This window comes from Chelonia mydas, chromosome 9, assembly GCF_015237465.2.
Source record: "Chelonia mydas isolate rCheMyd1 chromosome 9, rCheMyd1.pri.v2, whole genome shotgun sequence".
NCBI lineage: Eukaryota > Metazoa > Chordata > Testudines > Cheloniidae > Chelonia > Chelonia mydas.
The window spans coordinates 10,726,594-10,742,651 of record NC_057855.1 but is presented as its reverse complement, the minus strand read 5'-3'; the positions used below and the strand labels follow the sequence as shown (position 1 = coordinate 10,742,651).

General features: G+C 41.3%; 1 protein-coding gene and 1 long non-coding RNA gene across 3 annotated transcripts in view; both read left to right on the top strand.

Annotated features, from left to right (window-relative positions):
- Positions 1-745: 745 nt before the first annotated feature.
- LOC119567057 lies at positions 746-3,833 on the top strand. The gene is made up of 2 exons (XR_005226767.2): positions 746-1,192; positions 3,472-3,833. It is a non-coding gene; the product is annotated as an uncharacterized LOC119567057 (long non-coding RNA).
- A 2,418-nt stretch (positions 3,834-6,251) lies between these two features.
- FXR1 (FMR1 autosomal homolog 1) overlaps positions 6,252-16,058 on the top strand; it is a 61,267-nt gene continuing 51,460 nt past the window's right edge. Inside the window, exon 1 of one of the 2 annotated variants that reach the window (XM_037909122.2) lies at positions 6,252-6,881. In XM_037909122.2, coding sequence (XP_037765050.1) covers positions 6,831-6,881 — 51 coding nt within the window. In that variant the 5' untranslated portion in view covers positions 6,252-6,830. The remainder of the gene's footprint in view (positions 6,882-16,058) is intronic. The other variant, XM_037909121.2, reaches the window with a different exon arrangement.

Below are 16,058 nucleotides of genomic sequence, written 5' to 3'. Positions count from 1 at the left end.
CTTAAAAGTTTAGCCCGTGATGGGCACTATTCATGCTAATCATTGCAAGCTGCGTGCTTGTTCTTAGCGAACACAAAAGAAGATTCACGAATGGTATTAAGTTTCTGTTCATATTTATACCAGTGCAAGTCTGGAGTAGCTAAATTGATTTCAGTAGTCACTCCTGATTTACAGTAATCTAAATAAAAGCGGAATTTGGTGCAGTCATCTTCCTCAGTCTGATTGCTTCCAAATGGCTGTCCAACCTCCTGAAAACAGCTGCCCTGTGCCCCATTTTTACCCAGCTGCAGCAACCTGCCGCACGAATAGTCTGTAAACAAGCTTGTCCTTTTAAACACCATCAAGTGCATATTTTCAGCAAAACTATTTTAATCAGTCAAAGTCACATGCAGATTACATTTGGTCAGACCAATTCTTGTTATCATTATTGACCAGAACTGTGCACAATAATCCAAATATGGTCATGGGGTGCTTCTTACAGTTCTAAAATAACTTCATTTGATACCTATTACGTACCTTTTTTAATACACAATGGAATTTTGTTTGCCATTTTTACTGCTGAGGATGATACCTAATATTTAAGGTTTCATTTTTAACCCATGACACAGTTTTTTCCAAATATTTAACATTGAAACAATGAATAGCTTCAGAAATATTTTTAGACTTACCACAGAAAGTCTTTAAGCAATTCAATTTTTTGTCATTGGCTTTTTGGTTGCATAACTGTTTGTTACATAATATTCCTTTTGAACCTCTCATAGCTTGATCCTCCAAGGTGCTGAGTGCCCTCAACTAATGGGAATGAAGGGCACTCAGCACCTTGCATAACTGGGCCCTTATTGCCTCTTTTTATGACACAAAATCATTTAACAACCAGCCGAGATTTGTCCTATAAAGATTTATCCAATATTTGTTGTAGTTAAAGGTTGAAATGAAATTAATGTAACTCAGTAAAGAGAAAATATTTATGCATGTGAGAGGACTAAGGAGATTGCAAATCAAACAGCCATTGTATCCCTAGTACTACCAGATCCCCAAACAAAAATGTGAAATATCTGAGTGGGAGAAAGAAAAGAAAACTTTTTTCCAACCTGCTGAAAAAAATGATGCTCACATGATAGCTAGATACATCAAGGGTAACAAGAAAACAATCTACAAATACATTAGAAGCACCAGGAAGACCAAGGACAAGGTAGACATATTACTCAATGAGGGCGGGGGGACAATAACAGAAAATGTGGAAATGGCAGAAGTGCTAACTGACTTTTTTTAGTTTTCACCAAAATGGTTAGTAGTGATTGGACGTCAAACATAGTGAATGCCAGTGAAAATTATGTAGGATCATAGGCTAAAATAGGGAAAGAAAAAGTGTAAAAGGTGTCTGCTGGTGGAATTTCTCAGAAAACAGGTGGGAGAGCTGCAGTGAGAGGTACCTAGGCTGAGGAGCATCCGTGCCCATGAGGAATTCATTGAGAGTATTCATATGGAGATATCCAAGGCTGAAGAAGCTATCTAGCTATCTAGCTAGAGAAGACTGTTGTCATGCCAGGGAAGAGGATATGGCTCTGTCACAGGGAGGACACTGGCTGCTGGCTACTTCTGGCAGCACCACAGTTGGCAGTGCTCCAGCCTTACTCCCAACCCATCCACCATAGTGCTGAAGAACTGTTATGTTGTGAATGCCAATGAAAATGACAAATAGGGAAGAACCGATTGAGAATTTGAAAATGGAAATCAGCTTGGGTGAAAGTGATCATGAAATGGTAGAGTTCATGACTCTAAGGAATGGTAGGTGGGAAAATAGCATAATAACAATAATGGATTTCAAGAAGACAGACTTTAGCAAACTTGGGGAGTTGGTAGGTAAGCAAGTCTAAGGGAAAAAACAGTTCAAGAGAGTTGGCAGTTTTTCAAAGAGACATTATTAAGGGCAAAAGAGCAAACTATCCCACAGTGTAGGAAAGATAGGAAGTATGGCAAAAGACCACGCTGGCTTAACCAGAAGATTTTCAATGATCTGACCCTAAAAAACAATCCTACAAAAAGTGAAAACTAGGTCAAATTATAAAGGATGAATATAAACAAATAACACAAGTATGTGGGGACAAAATTAGAAAGGCCAAGGCACAAAAGGAGATTAAACTAGGTAGAGACATAAAGGGTAGCAATAAAACTTTCTACAAATACATTACAAGCAAGAGGAAGACGTAGGACAGGGTAGGCCCATTACTTAATGGGGTGTGGGGGGGAACAATAACAGAAAATGTGGCAATGGCAGAAGTGCTAAATGATTTTTTGTTTCAGTTTTCACCAAAAAGGTTAGTAGCGATTGGACGTCTACCATAGTGAAATCCAGTGAAAATGAGGTAGGATAAGAGGCTAAAATAGGGAAAGAACAAGTTAAAAATTACTTAGACTAGTTAGATGTCTTCAAGTCACCAGGCCCTGATGAAATACATCCTAGAATACTCAAGGAGCTGACTGAGGAGATATCTGAGCCATTAAAGACATGGAAGACAGGAGAGATTCCAGAGGACTGGAAACGGGCAAATAGAGTGCCAATCTATAAAAAGGGAAATAAAGACAATCCAGGGAATTACAGACCAGTCAGTTTAACTTCAGTACTCAGAAAGATAATGGAGTAAATAATTAAGCAATCAATTTGCAAACACCTAGAAGATAATAAGGTGATAAGTAACAGCATGGATTTGTCAAGAACAAATCATGTCAAACCAACATAATAGCGTTCTTTAACAGAGTAACAAGCCTTGTGGATGGGGGAAGCTATAGATGTGGTATATCTTGACTTTAGTAAGGCTTTTGATACTGTCTTGCATGACCTCATAAATAAATTTTGGGAAATACCACCTAGATGGAGCTACTATTAGGTGGGTGCATAACTGGTTGGAAAACCGTTTGCAGAGAGGAGTTATCAGTAGTTCACAGTGAAGCTGGAAGGGATATCAAGTGGGATCCCAGAGGGATCAGTTCTGGGTCTGGTTCTGTTCAAAATCTTTATCGATGACTTCCATGGTGAAGGGTTAAAATCCATTGCTAATGTAATAACCTGGTATATGGATTTGTGTACAGGCCCAAAGTCCAGAGTTTGGTCAAGAGGTCAGAGGCCTAGCAATAGCTAAGAGAAAGCAGAATAACCAAAAATAATCTTGCTTTTGCTAAAAGATGCCTGGTCAGCAAAACGCCAGATGTTGGGGGCAATAATTGTGTCTTATTCAAAGTTGCAAATAGAACAAAGAAGCCCTGTTTCTGTTGTGTTAGTTTCTTCTGTAGTGAGATGTTCTTCCCACACATCCAACCTTGAGTTTATGAAAGGTTCAAGCATGTCAGTATAAGATATGGCCTCCTCCCACCTCCCTTGCCCAGGAAGCAATGCCTGTCTTAAAACATAAATAAGCAACTTGAAAGACAATCTTTACTGCCATATACTTTCACTGTTTCTTTTACCCCTAGATATGTATCTGTTGGACAATCAAAGGAGCTACTTCATTCCTATGGACCCCAAATTGAATCCAACATATATTCTATACTAGTACATTTATTAAAGTACTAATTAAATGCTAAATGTTAATTTGTTAACATTGAGACCATGGATGGAGACATTATGTAACCTTTTGACCATTGGCTACTGTGCTATCATGTCTTGCAGCTAGACTTATCCGGGGGTGTGGGACTGCCTACTCCGTCACTTTCCCCACCCATGGAAAATCCATATATTCCATTGTAATCAATTGATTGACAGTGTCTCTGAGCCTAATAAGTGAGGTGACACTCCGTCTGCGCTGTACGTAATAAACTCCTTTGCTTGACCTCTACACGGTGTGGATTTATGTCCTTCACACAGTCATCTTGGTCAACTCTGAACTGAATTTGAACCAACCATGGTAGATGCAGATATCTAATGTAGAAATGGAAAATAAAGAAGTCCCCAGTGTGCGAGTGTGGTTCCCCACGACAGACCATTGAACATATCACTACCTACTGCTCAATTTATAAATATGAAAGAGGCATTACTGCAATAAATTCTGCTACTCCTGATGTAGCCAATTGGCTCGATCAACTTCAGGTGAAATTGTAATTGCTGCTCTACACCAGCCAGATGAAAGAAGAAGAATAGAGAATACACTTATAAAGTTTGCAGATGATACCAAGCTGGGAGGGTTGCAAGTGCTTTGGAGGTTAGGTATAGAATTCAAAATGATCTGGACAACCTGGAGAAATGGTCTGAAGTAAATTGGATGAAATTCAACATGGACAAATGCAATGTACTCTACTTAGGAAGGAACAATCAGTTGTACACATACAATGTGGGAAATGAGTGCCTAGGAAGGAGTACTGCAGAAAGAGCTCTGTGGGTCAGAGTGGATCACAAGCTAAATAGGAGTCAACTATTTAACACTGGTGCAAAAAAAGCAAACATCATTCTGGGATGTATTAACAGCAGTGTTGTAAGCAAGACACAAGAAGTAATTCTTACGCTCTATTCCGTGCTGATTAGGCCTCAACTGGAGTGTTGTGTTCAGCTCTGGGCACCATATTTCAGGAAATGTGGACAAACTGGAGAAAGTCCAGAGAAGAGCAACAAAAATGATTAAAGGTCTAGAAAACATGACCAATGAGGGAAGATTGAAAAAATTGGGTTTGTTTAGTCTGGAGAAGAGAATACTGAGAGGGAAGATGATAACAGTTTTCAAGTACATAAAAGGTTGTTACAAGGAGGAGGGAGAAAAATTGTTCTCTTTAACCTCTGAATATAAGTCAAGAAGCAATGGGCTTAAATTGCAACAACGGCAGTTTAGGTTGGCCATTAGGAAAACCTTCCTGTCAGGATAGTTAAGCACTGGAATAAATTGCCTACAGAGATTGTGTATATTCCAATTAGTTTCCTAATATATGAATGAGAGAATATGATTAATATGAAGTGTTGTAACCATCAGTGGCTATGAAAAACTAATTTTTATATGTTTAACTAGGAGTTTAGATAGTTGTCAGATTAGCAGGCAGTTTCTAAAATTTTAACCTTTCATCTCACAGAATATGTTTACACATTTAAAAAAAGAAAGAATAACATCAAACCTTTCCCATTCATTTGACATTTTGTAATTGCAAGGAGTTTGTTTTGTTTTAGAGGTTCGGAGAAGTACTCATTTAGGCCCTGATTCCATATTGTGTAGTACACAGAGTCGTATGCATTATTTCCCAGACTAAGGATTTTCTGTGTGAATTTGGAGAGCCACCCCTTCAGCCCCTTATGTGACTATTTGGGAAAAGTCCGTGGCAGTTTGCGGAGGCCAGGGCCCCATTGTATGTATGGGAAAGTCCTGCCCCCTGTGTCTGTGTATATACAGGCAAGCCTTTTTTCTTGGGGAGTCAGGCCCTCCTGTGTGTTTAGAGATCCTCCCTCTCCTGCGGATTCTTGTTTATATTAGTGTCCACAACGTGCTAGGTACTTTCCGAACACCGAAGACACAGCCCTCACCCCAAAGTACATGTAATCCAAAAGGACAAAGACAGACAAATGGTTGAGAAAGAAGGGAATATAACATACACAGTGAATTGGCTGATAACAGGCGTAAGGCTTATCAAACTTTGAGTGATTTAAACATACTGAATTCCGCTCCGTACATCTTTCCTCCATCATTCACCACCCTCCTCTTTCCCTTCCAGCCACCCACAACTCTGCTTCCAGTATTATGCCTCCCCCTTCACAACATTTGATCCAACTCTTTGGCAGGGCACAAACAATCAGTGAGTAAACAATACAGGGTTGTGGGAGTGGTGGAAGAACTGTGTGTGGGATACAGTGACCAGATGTTCCGATTTTACAGGGACAGTCCTGATATTTGGGGCTTCTTCTTGTATAGAGGCTTATTACCTCCCACCCCCCTCCCGATTTTTCACACTTGCTGTCTGGTCACCCTAGTGTGGGAGGTGGTGAGGAAGGGATGAACAATGTAGCCTGCTGTCCTGTGCCTATGGAAGGCCCCCTCTCCAGGGTGGGGAAGGGAAACAGGTTTCCTGGGTCTGATCGTGAAGAGCCCCTCCTGGGGGTAAGGGGTAGTCACCAGACACTCAGTCCTGGGAGGTTTAGCGGCTGTAAATGGGGGAGGGGAGCGAGCCCCCATAGTGCCACAAGTCCTCCTTTTCTTTTTGCGGATACAGACGAACACGGCTGCTACTCTGAAACATCTCCTGGGGATGAGCCAGCTCCCGCCCAGGCTGTGTGAACGTGTGGGAAGGAAGAGACCCTTCTCCTGGGGACTAGCCACCCCGCTCCCGCGTCTGGCGCCCTGAGGGAGTTCGCCCCGGGAATGGGCTAGGCGGGGGGTTAGCGTTAGGCCTGGGTTGGCGGGGTAACGAGGCCGCTGCTGGGCACTAGCCAGCGCCGCGCTCTGTGGGGGGCGGCCCGCAGGGAGCGCTGGGGACAGGCGGCAGCCAGCCCTTTTGCGCGTTCGGAGTCAGCCCGCGCCCTGGGGGAGCCGGTTCTGCTCCGCCCCGGGGTGGGCGAGAGGGGCCCAGGGCGCGAGCGGGACGAGGGGGAGGCCGGAGGCGACCCGAGCAGGAAGAGGGAGCTCGAGGAGGGGACAGGCGCCCCGCCCGGCGTGAGAGGGAATTAGCCGCTGCAGTGTGTGGGGAGGGGCCGGGGAGCCGAGCGGGAACACCCCCGCTCCCCCGTGCGAGGGGAGAGGGAGCCGAGCCAGCGCCGCCCCGCGGCGTGTGAGGACTCGGAGAGGGAGCCCGGAGAGCGCCCCCTCCCCCCCCAGTGGTGACAGTTTCTAGAAGCCTGTCCCGGCGTCCTTTGCGGTCTCAACATGGAGGAGCTGACCGTGGAAGTGCGCGGCTCCAACGGGGCCTTCTACAAGGTATCGGTCCGCGGCGAGCAGCGGGAGCGGGGCGGGTAACGGTTTCCGTGTCCCGGGCTCAGCCTGTCCCTCTCACCCAAAGAAACCGTTAGGGTAGTTTCGGGCCCGGGGCGGGCAGGTGATAGCGAGGCGGGGCCTACGGGGCAAGGGTGTTCGCGGGCGCGGGGGGGAGGTTTGCCTGGGTGTAGTGGGGAAGGGTGGGCTGGAGGGAGTGCGAGTGCTTGGGGGCGCTGGGAGAAGGGGGTTGGGTTGTGGGGTGGGCTGGGGGAGGGGCTGCCTGGGGAAGGTGGCTGGGCTGGGAGGAGACATCTGTGTGCGTGGTAGGGTTTGAGCAGGAGTTTGGGGGCGCCTAGATGAGGTTTAGGCTCAAATGATGGGGCTAGTCCCATGTAAAGTGGAAGGGGGAGTCTGCTTTCATTGGCTCTGAGGCAGGTTGTCAGCTGACCAATGGAGAAAGATTTCTTCCTTTTTGGGGGTGAGGGTTTGGATTATTATTTGAAGACTAGAAGCGTTTTGTAGGAGCGTGGGGGGTGGATTAAATTGCTGAAAATAAAAGCCCATATAATATAATGCTTAGGGACTTGGAGTTTATTTATGTCATCAGAAAGCTTCCTTCACCACCACCCTCCCTGGTATGCCAGGATGTTACAGAATCAATACAAAATACTCTCAGCTGTTGCCTGTCAGTCTTTTTCCCTAAGCCAGGCCTGAGATGTTTGAGAATCCCAGCTCTTTTTATAGAGAGAGCCCTCTGTGTTCCTTCACAGGAGGGGTGATTGCAGCCATCATTGTGAGCACTCACTTTATGCTCTGCTCCCTGTGCACTTAATTTCAGGACTCCCTTAATCACTTACATCTAATCATAGATTTGTAATAGCCCACTATGTCAGACAGTGATTTATTTGCCCTTACCATGAGTTTCCTGTTGGTTCGGTCTGTGGATTTACATTGGATATCATATGGTAATTTTTATAGTATGTAAACCCAATTGGTGTTTTAAGGATCATAACCAGCTGATTTTACAAGTTTTTGTCTTTTAATAGGTAGCTGGTTGATAAACTATTAAAAACGACTCTGATGGAAAGAACTTACTAGGGAAAATTGTATTTCCACTCTTAATATGTAGTGTTGAATTTTTTATTCAGATCAAGAGTGATGTTTGACTTTGACAAAGAAATTTTAAAAGTCTTATTGAGATTTTGAAAGTCTCCTCAAAACACACATTAAAATCCTTCATCGTAAGAGAAAGATGCTTTTAAAAAAGAGAAGGGAGCCTTTTCTGCTGGTTAGAGTAGTCAGGAATTTTATCTAGATACTATTCCTGGCTCTGCCATTGCCTTGCTTTGTGACCTTGGACAGTTTACTTAACTATGCTACAGTTTTCTCATCTGTTGAAGAATACAAGGGTTTACAAGAGTGTTATGAAGTACTTTAGACTCTTTGGATGAAAGGATATGTGTACATTCAAAATTATCATCATAAAAAGCCTGCTTTATAATCTGGAATGATGAAGTGTCCCTCCAAGTAAGTGAGAATTGGAAGGGCTGGATCTGTACTATTGTGTATTTAGCACTATAAAGGGTGGTTAATGGAAGCCATGGGCCATAGGGAGATGACCCTAAGTGGGTTTTACTTAGAAATGACTAGTTTGGCGGTCAGCTCTATTAACTGAGGTCTGGAGTAAGGATGACATTTAATACTGAATGTAGTCCAGTTATTAAGGGTTAGGTTTATATTCCAATTTCTTTCTGGGGTTGAAATGTATTGAGTTAAGACTTTTGGTCACCTTGTGATCCATACCCACACACCCTTTCAGAAGATCCTGTTTTGTTTTGGTAGATAAATACGGTGAAATAACATCTGCTGATGGTCAGGTCTGGTTGACCTAAAAAGCTGTTGCATGTTAAGCAAATAAAGGTTGCATGTGTGTCTAGGATCTAAATTGCTTAATTTTTCTGTCTAGGGTTTAGAAGGGAGGGAGGGAGGAATCAGATTGATGCTTTCAGCATCCCCGGGTAGTGATAGAATAGCAAGACTTACAAGGGGATCGCTATCTCAGGTAAGATTTGTGTATTCTCAGGTTAGTGTATGGAAGGCATTACCTTGTTTTTCTGAAGGGGAAAAAAAACATATTAGCATGACAGGATGAAACCTGAGGGCTGCACTCAGTCCTGGATTCAGACTCACTATTGCAGTATACCTCAATCATGTCATGAGATGTGAAACTTACCCACCATGCCAACAGAGACAAAGCCAAGCTGCTAATTGTGTAAAATAATTCTTGTATAAATGACTTAACTGCAGCTAAGCTATAATCATGTGCTTACAAAAATCTTTAATATTAATTCAAGGTTGCCATATGTTTTACTGTATTTAGTTCTTTAGAGCTATGAACATGGCATCAATAATAGCTTCTCTTGTCCCTCACTAACTGCACTTCATTTGCTAGAGTTATAGAGTTTTTTATGTGTGTATTATAAATGACATAATTTAGTAAGGAAAATGGTTAATGTACTTTTCTAAAAATAGAAAAGATCAAAATCTATTTTTCCACAATATAAATCAATTTAATTAAAAGGGTAACTGGTTATGGTGTATGCTACAAGAGGGATTTCTTGATGGTTAGCTCTTGTAATATAATAATCTGATTTAACTCTAAACCAGTGGTTCTCAAACGAGGGCTGCTGCTAATTCAGGGAAAGCCCCTGGCGAGCCGGGCTGGTTTGTTTATGTGCCGCATCCGCAGGTCGGCCGATCGCTGCTCCCACTGGCTGCGGTTCGCTGCTCTAGGGCAATGGGGGCTGTGGGAAGCGGCGCAGGCCGAGGGATGTGCTGGCCGCCCTTTCTGCAGCCCCCATTGGACTGGAATGGCAAACCGCTGCCACTGGGAGCCGCGATCGCCCGAACCTGCGGACATGGCAGGTAAACAAACCGGCCAGGACCGCCAGGGGCTTTCCCTGAACAAGTGGCGGCCCTAGTTTGAGAACCACTGCTCTAAACCATTAACCTCCAAACCAATTTTAAATATTTTTTGAAATAAACATTATCTGACAAGGTTCTGTTAATCATTTTTACTTTATCCAATGGACAGAGAGTACTCTTCTCACCTTACTCCTCTTAGAAGGTTCACAAATTAAAGCCCTGGTCCCTCAAGTTGTTTCATGTGGGCTGAGATCTGCCTGCATGGAACAACTTGTAGGATTGGGGCCTAAGGTATGATGAGGCCAAGGCAGATAAGTTGAACACCAGGTAAATTAATCTTTGCAGGATCCTTCAGATGAGCATCTAAAAAAAACCCCAGGTTTTAATAGTGTGGTCAAAAATAAAGAAACTAAATGGTACAATACTGTTGCAATTGTATTTTGCTATATTGCTTGTGTGCATTTAATGGCATATACAGCAATGCAGAATACTACTTACGTACTAGGGCGCCACATTGTAGTTACTGCAGACACTATACCTTTGAATTTCCTGATTTATGTGCATTTGTATTCTCAGTTATTATTTAACCGTAAGGTCAAAGTACATTTTGTTGATAAAATAAAGTTAACATATTTTTGAAGGATTATTTTTTATCCAACACACATTTGTAATAACTAGATTTGCATGCTGAACAATAACACACAATAAACCAAAAATATCCCTAGCATAAGCAGGTGCAACTCCCTGTTTGTTACCAGTGGAAATAATATACACTTATGCCCAGGCTAAATTTGAGCCAGTATTGACTAATGCTTCAGGTAATCATAGGAAAGTTGTGTATGTACCAGATGTCATTCTGATTCCCCAGAAATTCTGTCTTCAGAAGTGACCATTAATAGTAAACTACCAAGTGGGGCCAGGGTAGGTTGATTTAAATACCAAGTAAAAGCCTTGATTTAAATATCCAGTTTTAATCAACTTTTCCATTTGTGCTTCAGTTATTTTCTAAAGAGAGATGTATTCGCATTGGTTGATATAACCATTAAAACATGCTGATTTTACAGTTAATTAGAATGTGTACGCTAGGTTTGGTACATCTTTTTTCTACATAGGAAGGTACACTATAACTATATACATTTGTTTAAGCAGTGATATAGCTTAATATTTTCAGATTCTTATTAATTGTACACTTTTAATATGTTAGAAAATGGTGAATGATTAACTTTTTGCTCATGATTTGTGTCAAGCTGCATTAGGATGGTAGCTGGAATTTAATTTGAGACATTACAGGACATAAAATATATTTTTATTAAACAAAACAAGGCCTTAAAACAGTACATGATCTATTGTGCCATATTTATAAAGCTTGACCTCAAAAGTTAGATTTTTCTCATTACTTTGTTTATATAGAAAAGCAGCTTTCAATTCAGAGTGTTTGATAGAGGCTCATAGATTCAGCATTATAATTTTTTTATTTAAATGTTTTAAGATATTATAATAAGGTTAGGCCTTAACATATTTTGTGTTAAGTTTGGATTTCAATTTAAACAGGTTTATTATTGAAGGGAAAAACTTAGAATTTAAATAACAATAAAAGTCTGATTTAAATAAAAAAATCTGATTTTTATATTAAAAAAAATCATCCATTTTTATCCACCTTGAGGAGGGTTTTTTTATTTATGTATTACATGAAATAATTCACATATGTGATCGTTATAAAAATACAGTGCTTAGGCATTAAAAGGCTTAAGGATTTGGTAATAGTATTCAGATCTTTTGACCTCAACATCAGAGCTTCAGACACAGCCCACAACTCTAGTTACCAAAACCTTTATGATGTGAGGTTCTTTCAATGAATAAGGTGCACGTAGTCAAGTTTGTAATGTGCCAGGTTTTCATGACACAGAAATTGCCACCGTTCCTTGTTAGCAATATCAGCAAACAGACAAATGACTGAATGAGACTGAACTCATTTCTAGAGTTTGTTCCTCCTACTTGTGGTTGAGATACATCTGGGAGGAAACTTGCACTACTGTCTGCTGTGCCTCTTTTGTGGATAAAGGCTCCCCTTCCTACCCTGGAATCATAGGAGGCTGGCACCTGTCCCCACCACTAAATTCACTTACATTTTTAAAAGCTGTAGAACTGCCATTCTGTATCAGAATACTGATGTCATTAATTACTCATGATTCGCTTCAGGTGGGCCTAATCCTAAACCCATAAGCAAAGCCTCAGGTAAGGGAACTTCTGTTTTTTGGTAACACTTAACATCAGTTTGGAAGTATCACCCATGGGGCCCCACACAACCGGGCTGAATCAAACCTGCTCTCGGATGTAGGGAAGATTGACAGATATACACTCCTTGCACTCCTCACTATGTGAGTTTGTGGCCACACCTGAGCTGTAGTAGAGCCTTTTCCTGCACCCCTTGATTTCCCCCAATACATCAGTAGCTCTTTTGTGGGGTTTGATACAGAGATCTCCATGGTGTGCGCAGAACCTTTATTTTGAAAAAAGAACAGGAGTACTCGTGGCACCTTAGAGACTAACAGATTTATTTGAGTATAAGCTTTCGTGGGCTTATGCTCAAATAAATTTGTTAGTCTCTAAGGTGCCACAAGTACTGCTGTTCTTTTTGCGGATACAGACTAATGTGGCTGCTACTCTGAAACCTTTATTTTGAGACTCTGGTTCCCAGTCTAGCACAGAAGAAACCTTGCTTGCGCACAAGCATCTCCTCTCTGTCCCTCCCTGTCCCCCCTCCCCCCCGATATGTTGTGAGTGCATAAGATACCTCTGGGTTTGCCCTATATTGGATAGTCCTCTTGCTGAAGTTACAGAATTATCACCATTCACTTATTTAAAGCTCACCTGTTCGCCTTTTTCACCATATTGTTTTATTTGCTCCATCCTACTGCTCCCTTTTTCTCTGACAGTTTCTTTTGTTTATTTCCAAAGTGGTGGTTTGGCATAATTATCTTCACAGTCACCAATGGTTAAATAAAAGTCATTGTGACAGAGTACTTTTCCCAGTTACTCTGAGAAAAAACATGTTAATTTTTTTCATTACCTATTAAGTTAGGGAAAACTCTCACTTTCTTTCAAAACATCCAAAGTGGCTACTGTAAATGCAAAGCGATGGCTCATAGTAACAAAACAAATCTATTCATATATTCCAAGGCCAGCAAGGATCACTGTGATCGTGTAGTCTGATCTCCTGTATAGCACAGACCATAGAACTTACCTGAAATAATTCCTGTTTGAACTAGAGCATAGCTTCTAGAAAACCATCCAGTTCTGATTTTAAAATTGCCAGTGCTGCAGACTCCATCACAACCCTTGGTAAGTTGTTCCAGTGTTGTTCTTTTACTTACTGTTAAAATTGTATACCTGATCTCCACTGTGAATTAGTCTGGCTTCAGTGTCCAACCATTGGACCTTGTTATAACTTTATCTGCTAGACTGAAGATCACATTGTCAAATATTTGTTTCCCATGTAGGTATTTATAGATTGTAATCAAGTTCACAAATTCTCCTTAAGGTGTGTTTTCCAGTCCTTTAATCGTTCTTATTTATTAAAGCATACATTACTACACTGGTGTAGAATTCCTCTGAAATCAAGGTTTAAGACCTGATTCTCCACTTCCTTGCGTTTTTAAAACTAAGGTTATAACGTTACAGGAATTAATATCTCACGTTTAACTAAACAAATATGATGTAGACTACTGTTCTCTATATTTGTTAGATTTATGAAATGTGTTAGTAATAATATTACCTCAGCACTTGGACAAATCTGTAAATTATATTTAAAAAATTACATATTGCCTCAGTGCCACCAAAAAACTTTCCATCTGCTCTAAAAATGTTACTTATTGAGGAACAGATGTGTCTTGCAGTGTTCTGTGAAGGTTATCAAATTAATGCTCTTGCAGACCAAGGAGCTCTTTAGGGCAGTGACTGACTTTTTGTTATGTTTGTGTCTAGTGCCTAGCACAATGGAACCTTGGTCTATGTCTGTGGCTCCTATATGTTACCACAATACAAATAATAAATGATAAAAGGGAGTTGTGGAGCTGAGGGCTCCTCAGTGAGAATGTCTTGCTGCTAACTTCATTTAAATCAGAAGACTGCTACTTTAGGTGCCTCAGACAATTGCATTTGCTGCAGATTCACACAAGGAAATAGGTGGTGTCAAAGATAGGTAAAGTACAAATTAGGACTTAATGGGTCAAAATGAGTCTTATATTTCATCTAAAAAAGAAAAGGAGTACATGTGGCACCTTAGAGACTAACCAATTTATTTGAGCATGAGCTTTCGTGAGCTACAGCTCACTTTAGATTTTGGAGCATAGCTGTATGAGAAGTTCCGCTTAACTTTGCAGCTTAACTATCTGCAGTTTCCCTGTGGTCTTAAGGCATAGATATATGTAGATTACAATGCAGTGTTCCAATTTAAGGTGACGCATCCATGGATAACTATGGCAGTATTGATATTCTAAAGAAAAGGCCCTCGCCTTTTTGCCAAGTTCAGAAGATACACAGTCTTTGCAAAGTGAGCATCTGAGACATCCGGATTTCAAGTCTGTGTAATGAATAGATTTAACCTGACAAATGGGCCCTCAGTGTAATCTCTGTTTCTTCTGGTTGCTCGCAGCCCGCTATAATCATCTGTCTTTATCAGTAATATAAAGATTGGTTGCTTTCAAGATGGTTTGAATCAGAGCACTTAGAAAACTCTCAGGACTGGTCAAAAACTGGTCTGAATTTCTTTGTCTTCAACTTTCAGCCATTGGATCATGTTATACCTTTCTTTGTTAGACTGAAGAGCCTATTATCAAATATTTGTTCCCCATGTAGATATTTATAAACTGTAATCAAATAATCCCTTAACCTTCTCTTTGTTAAGCTAAGTAGATTGAGCTCCTTGCATCTATCGCTATAAGGCAGGTTTTCTAATCATTTATTCATTCTCATGGCTCTTATCTGAACCCTTTACAATTTATCAATATCCTGTTTTAATTGTGGACACCAGCTCTGGATGTAGTATTCCAGCCGTGGTCACACAGTGCCGAATACAGAGGTAAAATATATCCTGTACTCTTACTCAGGATTCCCCTGTTTATGTATCTAGGGATCACATTAGCCCTTTTGGCCACAACGTCACACTCGGTGCTCTTGTGCAGTGATTAACCATGACCTCCAAATCTTTTTCAGAGTCACTGCTTCACAAAGGAGTCCCCCATCCTAAAAGTATGGCCTACTTTCTTTGTTACTAGATGTTCACATTTAGCTGTATTAAAACACATATTGTGTGCTTGCACCTAGCTTACCAGGTGATCCAGATAGCTCTATCAGCCTGTCCTGTTCATTGTCTACTACTCCCCTATTTTTTGTGTCATTTGCAAACTTTATCAGTGGTGATTTTATGTTCTCCTCTAAGTTATTGCTAAAAATGATCCTTGTGGAGCTCCACCTGCTCAGTGCTCACTTCCTGTTTATACTTACATTTTGAGACCCATTGGTTAGCCAGCTTTTAATCCATTTAATGTGTGCCATGTTAAGTTTATATTGTTGTTTTTTTTTTGTTTTTTTTTAAATTAAGATGTCATGTCATGTGGTACCAAGTCAAACACCTTACATAAATCAAAGTACATGCAATGGGGGTAGGGGAGAAACCTACATTCATACAGAGTTAAGGTTGCTTGGTGATGTGTTGTCTCCTTACAGAATGTTGAATTGAGCCAAGCTTATTCATACTTGTGAAAATCAGGAAATGCAGCAGTGCCTCAATAAACCCCATTAATATGCATACCTTTACTCTGCCAACCCCGGAGTTGCTGAAATGTACAAACCATTTCCCTCTGTTTACAGCCCATTCACTGTCACCCCCAGGCTTCCTTCTGACATGTTAAAACACAAAAAGGGCATGGGGGTGGGGGAGGTTGCCCAGAGCACTTTCCCTCTATTCTCTTTGACCAATACCCCAATATTGCACATACCATGATGGCCCTTGGCAGTATAAGATTCAAGTGGTTACAGAATGGCCCTGACCACTAAGCCGCTGTTTCTTGGGTACAGTGGCCTTGGGAGCAGGTGGTAGCTTGTCCTCAGCCATTGGGGTCTGCTCTTCGCCTCCTGTTGCCAGTACTGCATACTGGTTCTTTGACTTGAATGGGAGGGTGGAAACTCATCTCTGAAAAGCAGTGAGGTGTCAGAGCTTGTCGTGTTTCTATGCCTTACAGTACACATTTTTCG